An 18,197-nucleotide genomic window follows, 5' to 3' on the forward strand; every position below is an offset into this window, starting at 1 on the left:
TTCCCATCAAATAGTCTTGTCATCCTTGTCAAAAATAATTTGACCATATATGTCAGGGTTTGATTCTGGGTTCTGTATCCTATCCACTTAGTCTGTTTGTATTTATGCCAGTACCATACTGGTTTTTATTAATTTATTATTATTTTTTTATTTAGAGCTATTTTTGGTTCACTACAAAATTGAGCAGAAGGGACAGAGATTTCACATATGCTCACTGACCCTACATATGCATAGCCTCCCCAACTATCAGAATCACATGCCAGAATGGTACATTTGTTGCAATCGATGGACATATATTGACACATCGTATGTTGACACCCAAAGTCCATGATTTTATATTAAAGCTTACTCTTGGTAGTGTACATTCTGTGGGCTTAGACAAATGAATAATGATATGTATCCACTGTTATGGTATTATATAGAGTAGTATCACTACCCTAAAAATCCTCTGTGCTTCCCCTATTCATCCCTCCCCTCACTCCTAATCTATGGTATACTTTTTACTGGCTCTGTAGTTTTGCCTTTTCCAGAATGTCATATAGTTGGAATCACACAGTATGTAGCCTTTTCAAATGGGCTTCATTCACTTAGAAATACACATTTAAGATCTTTCCATGTCTTTTTTTGGCTTAATAGCTCATATCTTTTTAGCACTGAGTAATATTCCATTATCTGGATGCATCACAGTTTATCCATTTACCTACTGAAAGACATCTTGGTTGCTTCCAAGTTTTGGCAATTATTAATAAAACTGCTATAAACATTCATGTGTAGATTTTTTTTCTGGGCATAAGTTTTCAACTCATTTGGGTAAATATCAAGGAGCACAATTACTGGATCATATGGTAAGAGTATGTTTCCTTTTTTAAGAACTGTCTCCCAAAATAGGTGTACCACTTTGCATTTCCATCAGCAGTGAGTAAGAGTTCCTGTTCCTCTTACATCCTTGCCAGGATTTGGTGTTGTTAGTATTTTGGATTTGGGCCATTCTAACAGTTGTATAAATGGTACCTCATTGTTGTTTTATGCACTGTTTCTATATCTTTGTTGTAAGTTTTGGCATTAGGAAGCGTGATACCTCCAACACTATTCTTCCTTCTCAAGATCGTTTTGGTTATTTGGGGTCCCTTGAGATTCCACATGAATTTTATGATAGGTTTTTATATTTCTGTAAGGAAAAAAAAGTCATTTGGATTTTGGTAGGGATTTCATTGAATCTGTACATTGCTTTGTGTAGTATTGACATCTTAACAATATAAAGTCTCCAAATCCATGAACATGGGATGTCTTTCTACTTATGTGTGTCTTCTTTAATTTCTTTCAGCAACATTTTGTAGTTTTTGGTGTACAGTCTTTTGCCTCCTTGGTTAAGTAAATTCCTAAGTATTTTATTCTTTTTGATGCTATTATAAATGTAATTGTTTTCTTAATTTCCTTTTTGGATCATTCATGGATAGTATATAGAAAAACTGATTTTTGTGTATTGATTTTGTATCCTATAATTTTTCTGAATTCATTTATTATTTCTAACTGTGTGTGTATATGTGTGTGTAATCTTTATGGTTTTCTACATATAAGATCATGTCATCTGCAAACAGAGAATTTTACTTCTTCCTTTCCATTTGGATGCTTCATTTCATTTTCTTGCCCTTTGCTCTGGCTAGAACTTACAATACTATGTTGAATAAAAGTGGAAAAAGTGGGCATCCTTATCTCATTCCTGATCTTAGAGGAAAAGCTTTCAGTCTTTCACCATTGAGTATGATGTTAGCTGTTTAAGCAGTTTTTAAAAAGATCTTTAAAAGAGGTGGGATTTTGAAGTCCCGGGACCTATTTAAAATTGTGTTTCTCTGTGTCCTCAGCACCTAGCACAGTGTCTGGCACATAGCAATTATTAAATGAATGGCTTAAAAAAATGACAGTTTCACAAAACTGAATGAGCTAAAGACACTGCTGAATGAAGTGTTAATTTGGGACTCATGAGGTTGGCAAGGATTGAAGGGTAACGGTAAAGGTAATAAGGAGTCATTGGTTGTCTGCTGACATGGAGCAGGTATTGGTCCCACATTGCAGGCAGCATGGCCACTTGGATCTTAGTAAACTTTGCTTGGATAGTCTGCTTTTAGAGAAACTTCCCTGGTTAAGTTATTTTCCCCTTCCCTCTGTTAGCACATAGCAGCTGGAAGAAAATAACATATGTTGTATCTCTTTGTATTTATGACTACTGAATTAATAACTTCAGTCCACTGGATGCAAAGAAAACAAGTGAAATGCTATAAATTATAGATGAAAGTTGTTCATGCTAATAGAGTGTGTAACATATGCCTCACTTTGGCACAGCTTTGAAATAATGTGAATGATTTAAAGGGCTTGAGTCTGTTTGCCTTCATTTTAATTTGGAATAGTTGGAAAGCATCGAGTCACCACCATTTCATTAGTAATGCTATGCTCTTCCATTGGAACTTAAGCTCTCTCAACTTGGAGCAGACAAAAATCCTGATTAGCTGTAGTCTTAGGATGGGAAAGTCAAGTGATTGCATTCAATGTGTTAGCATCTCTCTTCATCTGGACTTCTAACAAGCAAGTTCTAAATATGAACTGACACGTCCTCACTTTTTTCCTTTAACAAGGGTCCTCTGAGTTACAGATTTAAAAAATGAATTCTGTAAATGTAGAACTTGCTGATAACTTTGAGAGGCAGCAGGATGTGGTGGAAAGAGCAGGTCTTTTTATCTCACTGAGGGATTTTTCTGGCTGCTAATAAGGAAACCCTATAGTATGTGCAAAGAGGGGATATATTCTAAGAATATAAGGCTGTCTTACAGGATCCAAGGACAGGAGGGACAGCAAGGCTCAGGAGGGTCTGGACCTAGGATCTAGAAGCCCTAGGAACTAAAGTCACTCAGTCTGTCACCATGGCCGCCTGGTCTCACCTTCACTTTCCTCTCTGCACCTATTCCTTCCCTCCCTCTCACCAGCCGGGCTGCCTTTGCTTCTTTGTGCTCATAGCTAAGCACATCTGCCCAGCTCTGGCTTTTTATCACTTCCAGGTCAAGGGCTAGCACAGGCTGCCTGGCATCTCAGATTTCCAAATTCCTGGAAGAGAGAATCTGGTTATCTCACCTTGAGTCAGATGACTATTCCCGGTTTGTTCATTTATTCATCCACAAAGTCTTTATCGAATGCCAGGAGGCACTGGGGGATGCATCCTCCCTTCATGGACCATGTGTGTTTGGGGGAGCGGGGAAGAGAGAACGAGAGAGCATGAGTGAGAGAGCGTAAGCTCATTTTTGGGGGGACTGACTTGAGAGTTGCAATTTTCAGAGAAAGAGAAGTATGGCTTGGGATTCGGATAGACCTGGATTCAAATCCTGATTCCTCTCCTTACCAGCACTGTGTTATTTTGTGTTACCTTTTTCAGCCCCAATTTTCTCCCTAGTAAAATGGGAATAATTCTTTCTAGGGTAGTTAGGGGGATTAGAATGAAGGGGTGCATGTGAAGGCCTGAGTATAGTGCCTGCCACACAGAGTCAGAACTCCACTCCTCACTGGTTGTGACCTTGAGCAAGTTCCTTAACCTGCCTGAAACGGTTTCTTCACCTATGAAATGGGAAAGGATATCATCTACCTCGTGTGCTTATTATGAGGATTACATCACGTGACATGCACCAAGTCGCAGGGAATGTGTATGTAATAGACACCCAGGATGGTAGCTCCTCCTCTAGGTCTTGTTAATAGTCACAGTTTTTTTCCCTCTGTCTTCTAGTTCCCATTCGGCCGACGCTTGCCTTGTGACATCTACTGGCATGGAGTTTCATTTCACGACAATGACATATTCTCCGGCCAAGTGAACAAGTTTCCAGGTATCTGCTGTTCTTGTTGGCATCGAAAAATGTTTCTAGGCTGAGTGTCAGGGCTCTTCTGCAAGCAGCGTTTTGAGCTCGGACTCAAGGACTCTTAATTGGGACTTGCCGCCCGCACCACCGCGGTGCCCTGACCTTGGGAGGGAAGCTAACGCAGAGGTCATCAGGATTTGACCCACCAATGGGTTAAAGACTGGAGGTTCAAAAATAAAAAGACAGGCTTTCCTGGACTAATTTCACCAGTGGAAGAACATGATCTTCACTTTCTGAGTTATAATATGAAGGTGTAATGAGGAGACGATGTTCTCAAAATGAAAAAAAAAAAAATAGGCCACTTCACATAAATTATTTGCAAGAAACAAAAGTACTAAAATTCTAGGAATATACCACAAAAATGAGGTTGGCAGCTTCTGCTTTCTTTAAGTATCATCATTGGAAGTACCATTTTTACAACCAAATATACCAGTCTCTGTGTGGTGAACGACGGGCTGAGACAGTGCCTACCTTTTACCTCGGGACCTTGCCCCAGTGAGGCTTTCCTGTAAGGGGGACTAGGGCCAAGAAAGTGTCAGAGCCAACACTTTAAGACACCTCCTCACTCCATTCCCAGCCTCCCCATATGCCTTTCCATTTTATTTTTAATCTCTGCCTCCCTCTTCTGCTATGGATTGCTATTCATTCTTTTTAATGGCTCAGTGAGGAGGGTGGTTAAGGTGAGTGGGTGTGCTCAGAGAGGAAGGAACATTTGGTCAAGAGGGGGTGGTGATCACAGCCAAAGGGTCTTTCTCTTATATTCAGAAATTTTAACGTAATATGTACAAACCATATTATAATACGATAGTAAATAATTTGTTTAAAAAGAGCATCACCCTGAATCCCATCCCTCATTTAACAAAACAACAATGTGAATATTTCTAGATTACCTCTCAGACCTTAACCACATATTTGTATCATTTTTACATGGTTGCAGTCAGAGTGTGTTTGCCTGAATACAAGGTGTTTTCTTCTAGCGTGATATCATTTATGCTTATTTTTAAAAGGAGACTGCATTTTCCCTTTTTCTGGGGTGCCTGTTGGCTGTTGATCTCAGGGTCAGGAGTTTGAGCCCCATGGTGTGTGTAGAGTTTACTTAAAAAAAAATGTACTCTTTGGCATTCTATGCCATGTCTTTAAGAAAATACGTCTCGGAAAAACCAGTAGCCATACATGATACACTGGTGAGTTATGCCATGTCCACTAGGGGGGGTTCAGTTAAGCTTTCAGACTACCATGGGCCTCACCTGGCTCAGATTCACTTAAAAGGATATAGGGCAGGAAACACGGCCTGCCAGCCGGTCAATGTTGGGCATTTCTCTCCAGCGGTGTCTTTGTGAGGGTGCCGAAAGCTAGTCCAACCCCTCAAGTGAGATCAGCTCAGGTGTAAGGAGACAAGACGTACATTGGTGGACGTGGGTCTGTCTTGGCTTAGATATGCCTCAAGAGCCTTATCTCACGTCGCTCCTCCAAAGCATAGCTTCCAGGGTCCCCAGCAGGGTCGTGCTGAGTTAGGAGAATCATTACATCAGGAAAGCCTGGGGCTATGGCTTCCTACCAGGTATTTATGCAATTTGCCAATCAGGGATCATTTCAACCATATGCTTTGTTGTCTAGGAACACAGCTAACTTTCTACCTTTATTGGTTTCAGGGGGAACGGAGCTAGAAAATTAACCCACAGTTAGAGATGAGGGAGGGTTCTGTTGGAGAACAAGAAGGATTCTGGTAGCCTGGGTTCTTGCATACAGTTTAATGGGATAACTATTCTTTTCTATCTTGCTGCTCATAAAAGATGACTTTTTGATGTCACTCAAAGGACTTACTGGGATACTGGGAGAAGGTAGTTTGGAAGAGAACAGTTCTTTGAATGAGGACAGAGTTCCTAAGACATGAATCCTCAAATGAGCCTTCACTTATGTTTTCCCCTGTTTGTGCCTCATCTCATGGCTGAGAGTAAGAAAGAAGTCGTAGCTATATAGCTCTCCTTTTGGAACACAGATTAGAGAAAAACACCCTCAAAGGACTAGTTTCATTAAAGGTGATATAAGAATATTCATTCCAAAGAAAGAAGTTTGCTCTATCCCATATTCCATGTGCCAGTGACTGGAACATGTAATTTTCCACTTTACCAACAGCAATTAATTAGTTCTAATGACAAAGCAGGCTCTCGAATCTCTAGGCAGAGACGCAGTGTGGCTACACCCTCTCCCTATGGAAGACAGCAGCTCTTAACTATGACGTGATTCCAGAAGGATCCGTCCTTTGGTTCTAGTTTGGGTCCAGGCTTATCTTCTGTCTCTCCGGTATCCCATTATTCTAGCAGTGCATCTCGTATGCACTGTATATGATATAGAGTAAGTTCTACTGGATGTGGCAGGCAACTGTAAATGCATCACGTGCCGAATAAACTGAAAACTTTTGGAGATGCATATGGAAGCGATTTATTTTGTTTGTGTCAGCACATTAGATTTTAGCCACTTTTCTATGACGAGGTCCTCCAAGATGTGTTATTATGTCTTAACATGATGAATTAAGACTTTCTATAAAAATAATCTGATTTGGATATGTCTTTGCTTTAGGAAAATCCCAAACTGTCAATTCTCAGCTCACAAGCGACAGTTTTTTGCTGACTTTCAGGGTCTGAGATGTATGACAGCACATGGCAAGGGTGGGGAGGGGATGTTCTGGCAGAGAGGGAAAGGGCCCCGGCCAGGAAGGTCCCGGGCTGCTTGCAGTCAAGCACTCGGCTGTGTCGGAGAAGACAGAGAGACAAGGAGAAAGCCATGTAGGGAGAGAAGTCAAATACAAAATAAGTGCCAGACAGAGGAAATCTGGGGTGCCCGGGTGGTTTGGAACAAGGGAACATGACCTAACCTAGATCTGCCTGGGGGGGCAGACAGGGCGAGAGACCCAGGAGAACATGTGAACTGAGGCTCCAGGGCTGGACGGGCCTGACCTCCCTGCAAAATGCGGGAATAGAGTTGGTGCAAAGACCTAGGATGTTTAGAGCAGGTTGCTCATTCAGCAAAGGGCAAGTGGCCCATGATGGTCAGAAAGGGTCAGGTGTGAGAGGGGCCGTGGATGGGTGATAAGCAGGGACTGAAGGATAACATCCTTATAGTCTGAAGGTCATGGGAGCCACTGAGAAATTGTTAGGCCAGAGAGTGACACGGGCCAGCTTGCATTTTCAGAAGGCCCCCCAGAGGGATGCATTGGAGGTGGGTGGAAGGGCGGAGGCAGGAGACAGAGGTAGAGCTAAGAGGCCGCTGCAGGAGCCAGCAAAAGATGAACTCATCAGCGGCACTGGGAACAGAGAAGAGGGTGGATCTGGAAGAAGTTATTTGTCATTGGGTGGTTGGAATGTGTTTTGCCAAGAATTATATTGTTGTCAGTGATATTTGGATTGAACAGTACTCCCGAAATAGCTCAGACTTTGTTTTGTTTTTGTTTTTGTTTTAAATTGGGTTAAATAGGTAGGTCTGTGTGGGCAAGCCTAAGGATCAGACTGTTACCCTCTTATGTAGCTTCACGGGGGTTGAGACCTACCAGGCCTCGAGACTCCAGTGTAGCAGAGAGAAGAACCAGGCCCAGGAGTGACAGGAGGCAAGTTCCTGGTGTGGGAAGCTCCAACCTGAGTTAGAGTGTTTTCCCATTTGGGAGGGGACCTGCCACCATAGGGACATCTGGAGAAAGACCTGCTGGGAACCCCAGGTAGGCGGTGAGCCTCAAAAGAACCTCTAAGTAGGCAGCAGGAGGGCAGGCACAGGGCTCAGGTCCCAAGCAGGAGGATCCAGCCCTTGCTGGGTAGTCTTGGGTGGAACAGAGGAGGAACACTGGCAGGAACAAAGCAAAGGCATTGCTAAGGCAGCTACTCAAGCACCAGGAGCAAAAGACAGGTTATCAAAACCTGGGGACAAAGCAATCAGAAAGCCTCAGAAAGACCGTTGAAATCCTCCTTATCTAACTGGAGTACAAAGTCAGGGTCAAAGATTGCCTTATTCTCAATCTCGAGGGGCTGGGAGCTGATGGTTAGACCTAGAGCTTCCAGCTCAGGTCAGAGTGTGTCCCAGAGCCTAGGGCAAGGGTCCCAGGGAGGGTCAGGTGCTGCAGTTCCTTGGAGAAGGGAGGTAGAGTCTAGAGCCAGCAGAGCCTGGCAGTGACCTCTCTTTTCCCCTGTTTGCTCGGGAACATGTGTTCTGGCTCAGCTAGAAACCCAGCTACTCCTGTGAGAGCACTCCCGTGAGAGCTGATGACACTCCCCACATCTGTCTCTGAGCCACCACCAGAAGCCCAGACACCAGCAGCTTCCACGTGGGGTGGAGGAAGGGGTCGGAGATATGGTGGAGGAACAAAGGTTTTGGTGGTGAGTGGATTGAAGGAGGTAGACACTGGTGCCTCCTGGAGACAGGCATTTAGGCAGAGGAGGGGCGAGTCGTCCAGAGCCTGTGGGTCAGAACTGTCTGGGGAAAGTAGCCGTTGGATTGTAGGGTGCTTCCGAAGTTGGCTGTTTTCAGTAGAGAACTACTGGAGACTGGCACAAAAGCAGACTTGGGAGCAGATCTGTCAGCTGGTGGGGGGACTTAGGATTCACATTACAGTAGGAGCCATCGCAGGTTTCAAATGAATATATACTCAATTTGCTGGAAATTGATTTTTTTCTTTTCTTTAGAGAGGGAGAGAGAGTGCAGGGGAGGGGCAGAGGGAGAGGGAGAGAGAAAATCTCCAGTGGGCTCCACGCCCATTGTGGAGCCCGACGCAGGGCTGCATCTCATGACCCTAAGATCATGACCTGAGACGAAATCAAGAGTCAGATGCTTAACTGCCTGAGCCCCCCAGGCATCCCTGGACATTGATTTTCACAAGACTTTTCTGGAGCATTCAAACCACACTTCTGTACTCATAAGCACTTCTGTCTGTGTTGTGTGAGTCTGTCCGACCTGCTGAGGGGTTTCTGAAAGAGAAACTTCCCCTGTCACAAGGCCATTAAAAATGTAGAAAGTACCACAACAGTCAGGAGGCTTCATCCACTTGGTGTAAGGTGCTGTATTATAGTTAGTTATGAAGGGTTTTAGTCTAGTATGATAACAAACTGTTGTCAAAGAAAAGGAAAAACCTTCAAAAACAGTTGAAGTTTTTGTTTTGTGTATTTGGTGTTCGGCTCCAGTGTTTATAACTCAAAAATTCCAATTTTGGAGGGGACTAAAAGGAAACAGCTGGAATTTTCTGGGCTCATACTTATTTCTTAGGAAGCTCAGAACAATTCCTCAGTGAGTTTTCTTTAATATTGAAGAGTTCACATCAGAGCACAGTTTATTAGTGCTTTTCAAGCTCCTTTATTTCTTATTTAATCCTTTTCTCTATCCTAAACAAGAACCAAGAAGCTGGGCATTGACATCTTGAATCTGTGATCTTCGGATTTATTGCGCTTTTTCATATGCTGAGGGAAGCAAGAAATAGGTTATTAAAACCTTCATTCTCAAAATGTTCACCCTTCACTTCCTGAACATGGGAATTTCGAGAAATCTCATTCGTTCTGATTGTGCCCATTTGGAATGTGTGATAATTCGGACATGCCAAGCTGACACAAAGCTTTGTACTTTCTGTAAAAAATAACTTCGCTGAGCCAGTTCCTAGTGTCAGGGATGGAACTGTTGCCTGTCTCAGGGTGAAGGCCATTTCTAGTCTCCATTTTCAGTGGTGATATTTGCCCTAAGAGATAAGCATGCTGAAACTTAGAAGAATTTTTACCTATTTGCTGAAAATTTGCTAAGGTATAGACTCAGTTTCTTCTCTTGTCAGAGTTCCTAAAGATGCTACAAGAAAAAAACATCCACCATTCTTTTAAAATGTTTTATAAGTGAGTCCTTTTAATCCCCTCTGGGCAAATTAATGAGGTCTGATCAATGTTAGTGTCAGTACTTATAACTGAAGAACTCCTACAGATTTCATTTTCTCCCCCTAAACTATAAATTATGCTATGATATCCTTTCTACTTTCTGTCCTTATTTCAAGGAGACAGATTTTATGCTGAAAGCTGTATATTTTTCTATTTTATACCTTGAATACTCATGGAAGATTAAAGTAAAGCAACTTAATTAAGCTTCTCGTAATGTAAGCAGAGTCCACTAGATGATATTCTCGAGGGTATAAGATGGAAGCAGTCCCAGAATTATGGATGGTGGCCCCAAATTAAGGAGGATATTAAGTTTTAAGTGCAAGATGTAAATGCTTCTCTTTATCCATTATCGAGGAGACTGACAAAGAATGGATTAATAAACTAGGTGGAAACCCATGCCTTCCAACTGATGCTTCATTTTTATAAGGGGAAAAATCTATCCATCTATTACCTCAAGTTTTTCATTAATTTGGTAGGTCTTTCCAAACCATGAGTCACTGCTGTGGGGAACAGCTACCTTTTTTTATCCTGTCTGCAAAAGTGAATATGTCGGGTGGGTGGTTTTAAAAGTCCCCGATCATGGCTGTTTTATAGCTAGCAGCCCACTGCTGTTCAAATCTCACAGCTTCTCTTCTCCCCAGGCATGACGGAGATGGTGCGTAAAATTACTCTGAGCAGAGCCGTGAGAATCATGCAGAATCTCTTTCCTGAGGAGTACAACTTCTATCCTCGCTCATGGATTCTGCCTGACGAGTTCCAGCTCTTTGTTGCTCAGGTAGATGGCACTCCGTCCCCGTGACCCTTGAATTACGTTATGGTTGCGACTGTGTCCTGGGAGCTGGGTCCTGGGTCCTGTGTGCTGGGAGCTGGGGTGGGGGGGGTCCCCAGGAAGCTGCGGCTAGCCAAGGGAGTGTCTCAACAGTACCCAGTGAGTGTTGGCAGTGATCAAGGAGCTTGCAGTTGAATAGGCAGGGTGACAGGTAGGTGAACTAAGTGCGTCTGGCCTGAGGCTGATATTGGGAGTGGGGTCATGGAGCTGATGTTTGGAAAGCAAGGGAGATAGGGCTGGAGCAGGTGGTTGAGCCCTTCAGCAGATTGGAACTGTTTGGGTGAATCTAGGGTGTGGTCTCCCCAGCATCCTGTGGTATGAAATGTGGGCGGTCGGGCTCCGTTTTAAGGCTAGGGAGGAGGTCTGACACACTGTGGAGCTGGGGTGGGGGGACCTTTTAAGTGTTCTGCTTTAGATCTGTTCCAGAATCAATTTTCAAATCGCCCATTCCGTATCAAAGCAAAATGTTTGAGCATGAAATACTTTGGAGCCTTCACCACTGATTGTGAAACAGTACCAGTAGGGAAACGGAATTGAGGATTGCCATTTTTCATTTGGGACCCCTTCAAAGACTTTGCCAGTGGGTTCCATGGTCCATACATACCTCTGAGGGTAACTGCACAACAAATGCCCATCTTATTGTGATGTGATAGGATTAATACCATTTATTGGTCCTACTGTGTTCCAGGCATTGTGCCAGAAGCTTAACGTTATTTCTTTCAATCCTCACAGCAATCTTGTCAAGTTGATTTTATTATTAATCCCATTTTGTGGATGAGGAAACAGACTTTGATAAGCAAGGTGACTTGCTGGAGAAGTGGAATTTAAACCTAGAGCTGATTTCAAGACCTATGGATTTTTTTTAAAGATTTTATTTATTTATTTGAGAGAGAGACACACACAGAGAGAGAGAGAGAGAGAGAGAATACGAACAGGGGGGAGGGGCAAAGGGAGAAGGAGACTCCCTGCTGAGCAGGGAACCCGATTCGGGGCTGGATCCCAGGACCCTGAGATCATGACCTGAGCTGAAGGCAGACACTTAACCCACTGAACCACCCAGGCACCCCAAGGCCTATGCTTTTTATAAGCTGTCTTATTGCCTGCATGTTATTTTGGTTTTAATATTAAATGATAAAACTTGTGATAAAATGATGATTTAGTAAGCACAAAAAAAGCTTGAAGTGGTAATTTTTAAAAGGAAGCTCTCGGGCGCCTGGGTGGCTCAGTTGGTTAAGCGACTGCCTTCGGCTCAGGTCATGATCCTGGAGTCCCAGGATCGAGTCCCACATCGGGCTCCCTGCTCGGCGGGGGGTCTGCTTCTCCCTCTGACCCTCTTCCCTCTCATGCTCTCTGTCTCTCATTCTCTCTCTCTCAAATAAATAAATAAAAAAAAAAAAGGAAGCTCTCTATGGGATGGTGGTCACATGAGTTTGTACATTTCTTAAAATTCATCCAATTATTAACCTAAAAGGGATGCATTTTATTCATGCAAATTATGCTTCAATAAAGTTAATTTTAAAAAATAAGCTCTCAGCGGCTCCCCATACTCACCCCTCAATTTCTCACTTCTGTGGCTCTGCTCATGTCCTTGTCCCTTGTGGAATATCTTTATGTCCCATTTCCACAACTCTATATCTAACTATCCTGTGAATTTAAACGAGATACCTACCGACTGTACCTTCAAAATCAGATATGTGAGAACTTTTCCATCAACCCCCAAGTTCCTCTGTCCTCCTTGCAGTCCATTCCCTCAACAGCCCCAGCCCAGGCAACCGCTGGTCTGTATTCTCATTAGAGATTCGTTTTGTCTGTTCGAGGAATTCATGTAAACGGAATCATATATATATATATATTTATACATACACACACACACACATACACACTTGAGTCTTTGTTTTTCTTTCAGAATCATATTTTTGAGATTCATCCATATTTGTTGTAAATATTAGCCATTTGTATTTCTATTGGTGAGTAATATTCCATTGTATGAATTTGCTTATCCATTTCCCACTTGATGGGCATTTGGGCCATCCCCAGTTTGGGGATTTTATAAATAAAACTGCCATGACTGATCACATGCAAGTCATTATGTAGTTATATGTTTTCATTTCTCTTGGGTAGTACCTATGAGTGGAATTTTTGGATCATATGGTGTATGTATGTTTAACTTATAAGAACCTGCTGAACTTGTTTTCCAGCATGGTTAGGCACCCTCACCAGCAGTGTGTGAGTTCTCTTTGCTCCACATCATCACCAAGCCTTGGTATTGTTAGTTTTTTGGATTTTAGACGTTCTGGGAGATGTGTAGTTGTACCTCTCTATGGTTTTAATTTACATCTCCCCTATGACCAGATGTTGAGCATCTTTTCATCTGCCTTTTGACCATTCGAATATCTTCTTTTGTTATGTGTATAGTCAAACTTTTGCTCATTTCTCTGGGCATTCTATTTTTAAGTTGTATTTTCCTTATATATTCTGTGTACAAGTCTTTTGTATGTGTATTGTGAATATTTTCTCCCTCTTAACTTTTCATGTTTTAACTCTGCCTTTTGAGGAACGAAAGTTTTTAATTTTGGTGAAGTTGAACTTACCATTTTTTCCTTTTATAGTTTGTGCTTTTGTGTGATACCTACGGCATCTTTGCCCAATTAAAGGTGGTGAAGATTTTGTACTGTTTTTTTCTAGGGGTTTGTTAGTTTTAGTGTCTACATTTAGGTTTATGATTCATTTCAACTTAGTTTCTGTGTATGGCATGAGATCGGTGTTGGAGTTTACTTTGTTCCATAGGGATATTCAGTTGTTCAGTGCCTTTTGTTGTAAGGATGATTGTTTCCCTCATTGAATTAATTACCTTGGCAACCTCGTTGAAAACCAGTTGACTGGATGTGTTTGGTCTGTTTCTGGAGTCTGTTTTGTTCCATTCATCTATATGTTTACTCTTACGCTAATACCGCATTTTATCTTGGTTACGATAAGTCAGAGTCAGTCTGGAAATCACGTAGTACAAGTCTTCCCACTTTGTTTATCATCATAATTGTTTTGGTTATTATAGGGCTATTGCATTTCCATATCAGTTTTTTAACCAGTTTGCCCATTTCTACAAAGAAGCCCACTGGGACTTTGATTGGGATTGCTTCGAATCTACAGATCAGTTTGGAGACAGTGGACATCTTAACAGCGTCGACTCATCTAATCCATAACTTTTATCTCCATTTATTTATATCTTCCTTAATTTATTTCAGTAATGTTTTATAGCTTTCAGAGTACAAGACGTCCCTAAGAAGTTTTGTTTTTTATGCTATCATAAATGATATTTTTTGAATTTCATTTTCTTGTTGTTTGTTGCTAGTATATAGACATCCAGCTGGCTTTTTTACTTTGAACTTATATCATATGACCTTGCTCAATTCCCTTATTAGTTCTACATGTTCTTTTTTTGTAGATTTGTTAGGATTTTCTTTGTATACAATTAATTCACTTGTGAATTAATATATTTTGTTTCTTCCTTTCTAATCTTACATGCCTTTTATTTATTTTATTTTTTCTTATTAAACTGCACTGGGCTAGGATCTCCAATACGACATTGAATTAGATGTAATTAGAGTGGACATCTTTGCCTTGTTCTCAATGTTAGGGGGAAAGCATACAGCTTATCATGTTATGTGTGATGTTAGCTATAGGTTGTTCATAGATGCCCTTTATCAGGGTGAGGAAGGTGTCTTCTATAGTTTGCAGAAGTTTTTCATCATGAATGGGTGCTCAATCTTGTCAAATGCTTTTCAGCATCTATTAAGACGGTATGATTTTTCTCTTTATTTTGATAATATGATGAACCACCAATTCATATTTTAAATATTAAGCTAACTTTGCATTCCTGTTATAAATCTTATATGGTTATGATGTATTATCCTTTTTAAATACTGCTAAACTGTATTTGCTGATACTTAGGAATTTTTGTGTCGTTGTTCATGAGAGATATTGGTGTGTGATGTCTTTGGTCTTTGTATCACGCAATCCTTATTAAATGAGTTAGCAAATATTTCTTTACTGTTTTGAAAATTTTGTGTAAGATTGGTATTTATTTCTTAAATGCTTGATAGAATACACTATTGAAGGTATTTGGGCATGCAGCTTTCTTTCTGGGAACATTTTAAATTATGAATTAATTTTTTAATATATATAGGTAATTTGTTTCTTTCAAGGAATTAATCCATTTTATCTGAGTTGTCCAATTTACTGATGAAAGTTTTGAAAAACAGTGTTTCCTTATTTTTTAATCTATGAGATATGTAGTGATCTCCCCATTTCATTGCTGATATTGGTAATTTGTGTTTTCTTTTTCTTTCTTTTTTTTTTCTTCCTTTGTCTGCCTTCCTTCCTTCCTTCCCTCCTTCCTTCTCTCTCTCTCTCTCTCTCTTTCTTTTCATATCAACTTAGCTTCAGGTTTATTAATTTTGTTGATCTTTTCAAAGAACCAACTTATGATTTTGTTGTTTTTCTGTATTGTTTGGGCATTTTCTATGTCATTGATTTCTACTTCTTTTGGGTTTAATTTTCTCATCTTTCTCTAACTTTTTAAGGAGGAACTTAATTCAGTTGATTGATTTTTAAACATTAAAGCATCTCAGAAATTTTTGTATATTACATTTTCATTACCACCTAACTAAAAATGTTGTCTAATTTCCCTTGAGATCTCTTTGACCCATAGGTTATTTAGAAATGAGTTGTTTAGTTTATTAATAATTTTGGAACTGTCCCAAATATTCTTTGTTACTGATTTATAATTTAATTTTGTTGACATCAGAGAATATATTCAGTATTATCTTAGTCCCTTTAAATTTGTTGAAAGTCATCTTATGGCCCATATATTGTTTATATATTTTTAAAAGATTTACTTAGAGAGAGAGAGAGAGAGTGCACAAGTGGGAAAAGCAGAGGGAGAGGGAGAGAGAATCCCAAGCAGACTCTGCACTGAGCATGGAGCCCAATGCAGGGCTTGATCTCATGACCATGCAATCACGACCTGAGCCGAAACCAAGAGATGGACACTTAACTGACTGCACCCCCCAGACGCCCCCATATATTGTTTATCTTGATGACTGTTTCATGTGTACTTGAAAATAATATGTATTCTGGAGTTGTTGGTGTGGCATCTGATAAATGTCAATTAGGTCAAGTTGGTACTTGGTACTGTTCACATATTCCTTACTAATTTACTGCCAACTTATTCAGTCAGTTACTGAGAGGGTATGTTGAAATTTCCAAATCTCATTGTGGATTGTCTATTTCTCTTTTTAGTTATGTCTGTTTTTGCTTCATGTGTTTTTGAAGTTGTTGTTAGCTTGATGATTTGACTCCATTAGAAGGTAACTTTCCTTGTCCTGAAATCTACTCTTCTTGATATTAATACAGTACCTCCAGCTTCTTTTGGTTTAGTATTTGTATGGTATATCTTTTTACCATTCCTTTACTTTTATCCTACTTGCATTTTTAAAGATTGCTTCTTGTTGACATCACGTAATTGGGTTATGATCTTTTATCCAGTTTGACAATCCCTGACTTTTAACTGGTATGCTTGGCCCACTTGAATTAATGCAATCATCAATATCGTTGGCTTCAAGTACACCATCTTCCTATGTCTTTACTATTCATTCTATATGTTTGGATTAATTGGGTATTTTTAGTGTTTTATTTTATCTCCTCTTTAGGCTTACCAGCTATGCCTCTTTTAAAAATGTTTTTAGTTTTTGTCTTAGCCCTAGAATCAATCTAGGGTTTACAATACATCTTTAACTTGTCACATATACCTTTAAGTATTACATACTTTAAGGAAAATATATGTGCTTCACAACAGTATACCTCTTTTCCCATCTTCATCCTCTATGGTATTATCATATAGTTTGCTTCTGTGTTATAAACCCCACAATACAGTGTTTTTATTTTTGCACTGAAAAGTCAATTATCTTATAAAGAAACTGAAAAAATGAGTATATTTGTCTTGTATACTCACCTATATATTTACATTTCCAGTATTCTCCATTCCTTCAAGTAGCTCTTGGATTCCATCTGGGAATTATTTTCCTTCAACTTGAAGAATTTTTTTAAACATATTTTTTTTATAGTACAGATCTGCTGTTCTCCCAGCTTTTGTTTGAAAATGTCTTTATTTTACCTTCAGTTTTGAAACTGTTTTGAAATAATTACTTACAAAAATTGCAAAAATAGTATACAGAAAGAGCTCCCATGTTCCCTTCATTTAGCTTCCCCTAATGTTAACATCTTATACAATTACTGAAGCTGGGAAATTAACATTAATATAATATTATTTAATAATCTATGCACCTTATTTGCATTTCTCTATTGCCCTGCTACTGTCTTTTTTTCCTGGTTCAGGATCCACTCCATGTTTACTCATTGCATTTAGTTGTCATTTCTCCTTAGTCTCCTCTGAGTTGTAACTGTTCTCAACCTATCTTTGTCTTTCATGACCTTGACTCTTTTGAAGAGTACTGGTCAGTTTATTTTTTTAGAGTGTCCCTCAATTTAGTTTTGTCTGATTTTTTCATGATTAGATTCAGATTACACATTTCTTATAAGAATACTACAAAGTGATGTTGTGACCTTCTCAATGCAGCATATCAGGAGGTACATGATGTCAGGATGTCTTATTTCTGGTGACGTTAACTTTGATCACTTAGTTAAGGTAGTTTCTGTTAGGTTTCTCCATAAAAAGTTACCGTTTTCCCTTTGTAAGTATCTTGTGGGGACATATTTTGAGACTATGTGGATAGCCTATTTGTCTCATACTTTTTTTAAAAAAGCTTTAATTAAGATATAATTGAGGGCGCCTGGGTGGCTCAGATGGTTAAGCGTCTGCCTTCGGCTCAGGTCATGATCCCAGGGTCCCGGGATCGAGTCCCGCATCGGGCTCCCTGCTCTGCGGGGAGCCTGCTTCTCCCTCTGCCTCTCTCTCTCTCTCTCTCTGTCATGAATAAATAAATAAAATCTTTTAAAAAAAAAAGATATAATTGAAGTTCAATAAACTGCAAATATTTCAAGTGTGCAGTTTGATACGTTTTGATATATGTAAAAATCCATGAAACTGTTACCACAATCAAGATAATGAACATATCCATCACCCCAAAATGTTTCCTCATGTCCCTTTGTAATCCTTCCTTTCTCTCCCTGCCCTCTACCTCCCATCACAAGGCAACTATGGATCTGCTTTTTATCAAGACCAGTTTGTACTTTCTAAAATTTTATATAAATGAAATAATATAGCAGGTACTCTTATTTTTTCCTTCAAAAAAATTTTTTTGGGTTCTGGCTTCTTTCACTCAATATAATTATTTTGGGATTCTTCCAGGTTATAGTATTCATCAATAATTCATGTATGTTTATTATTGAGGAGTATTCCATTGAATGTATATACCACAGTTTGCTTATACCTTCAGCTGCTGCTGGATATTTAGATTGATTCCAGTTATGGCCTATTACAAATAAAGATACTATGACTATCCATGTCTGAGTCTTTGTGTGGACATATGATTTCATTTCTCTTGAGTAAACACTTAA

General features: G+C 40.0%; 1 protein-coding gene across 1 annotated transcript in view; it reads left to right on the forward strand.

Moving 5' to 3' along the window:
• The window catches only part of TTLL11 (tubulin tyrosine ligase like 11), a 229,112-nt gene that overhangs the window by 42,789 nt on the left and 168,126 nt on the right, over positions 1–18,197 (forward strand). Inside the window, exons 2-3 of the mRNA XM_035015895.1 lie at positions 3,767–3,863; positions 10,435–10,568. Of these exons, the coding sequence (XP_034871786.1) occupies positions 3,767–3,863; positions 10,435–10,568 (231 nt within the window). The remainder of the gene's footprint in view (positions 1–3,766; positions 3,864–10,434; positions 10,569–18,197) is intronic.

Source organism: Mirounga leonina, unplaced genomic scaffold (assembly GCF_011800145.1).
Source record: "Mirounga leonina isolate KUSES-001 unplaced genomic scaffold, KU_Mleo_1.0 Mir_170, whole genome shotgun sequence".
Taxonomy (NCBI): domain Eukaryota; kingdom Metazoa; phylum Chordata; class Mammalia; order Carnivora; family Phocidae; genus Mirounga; species Mirounga leonina.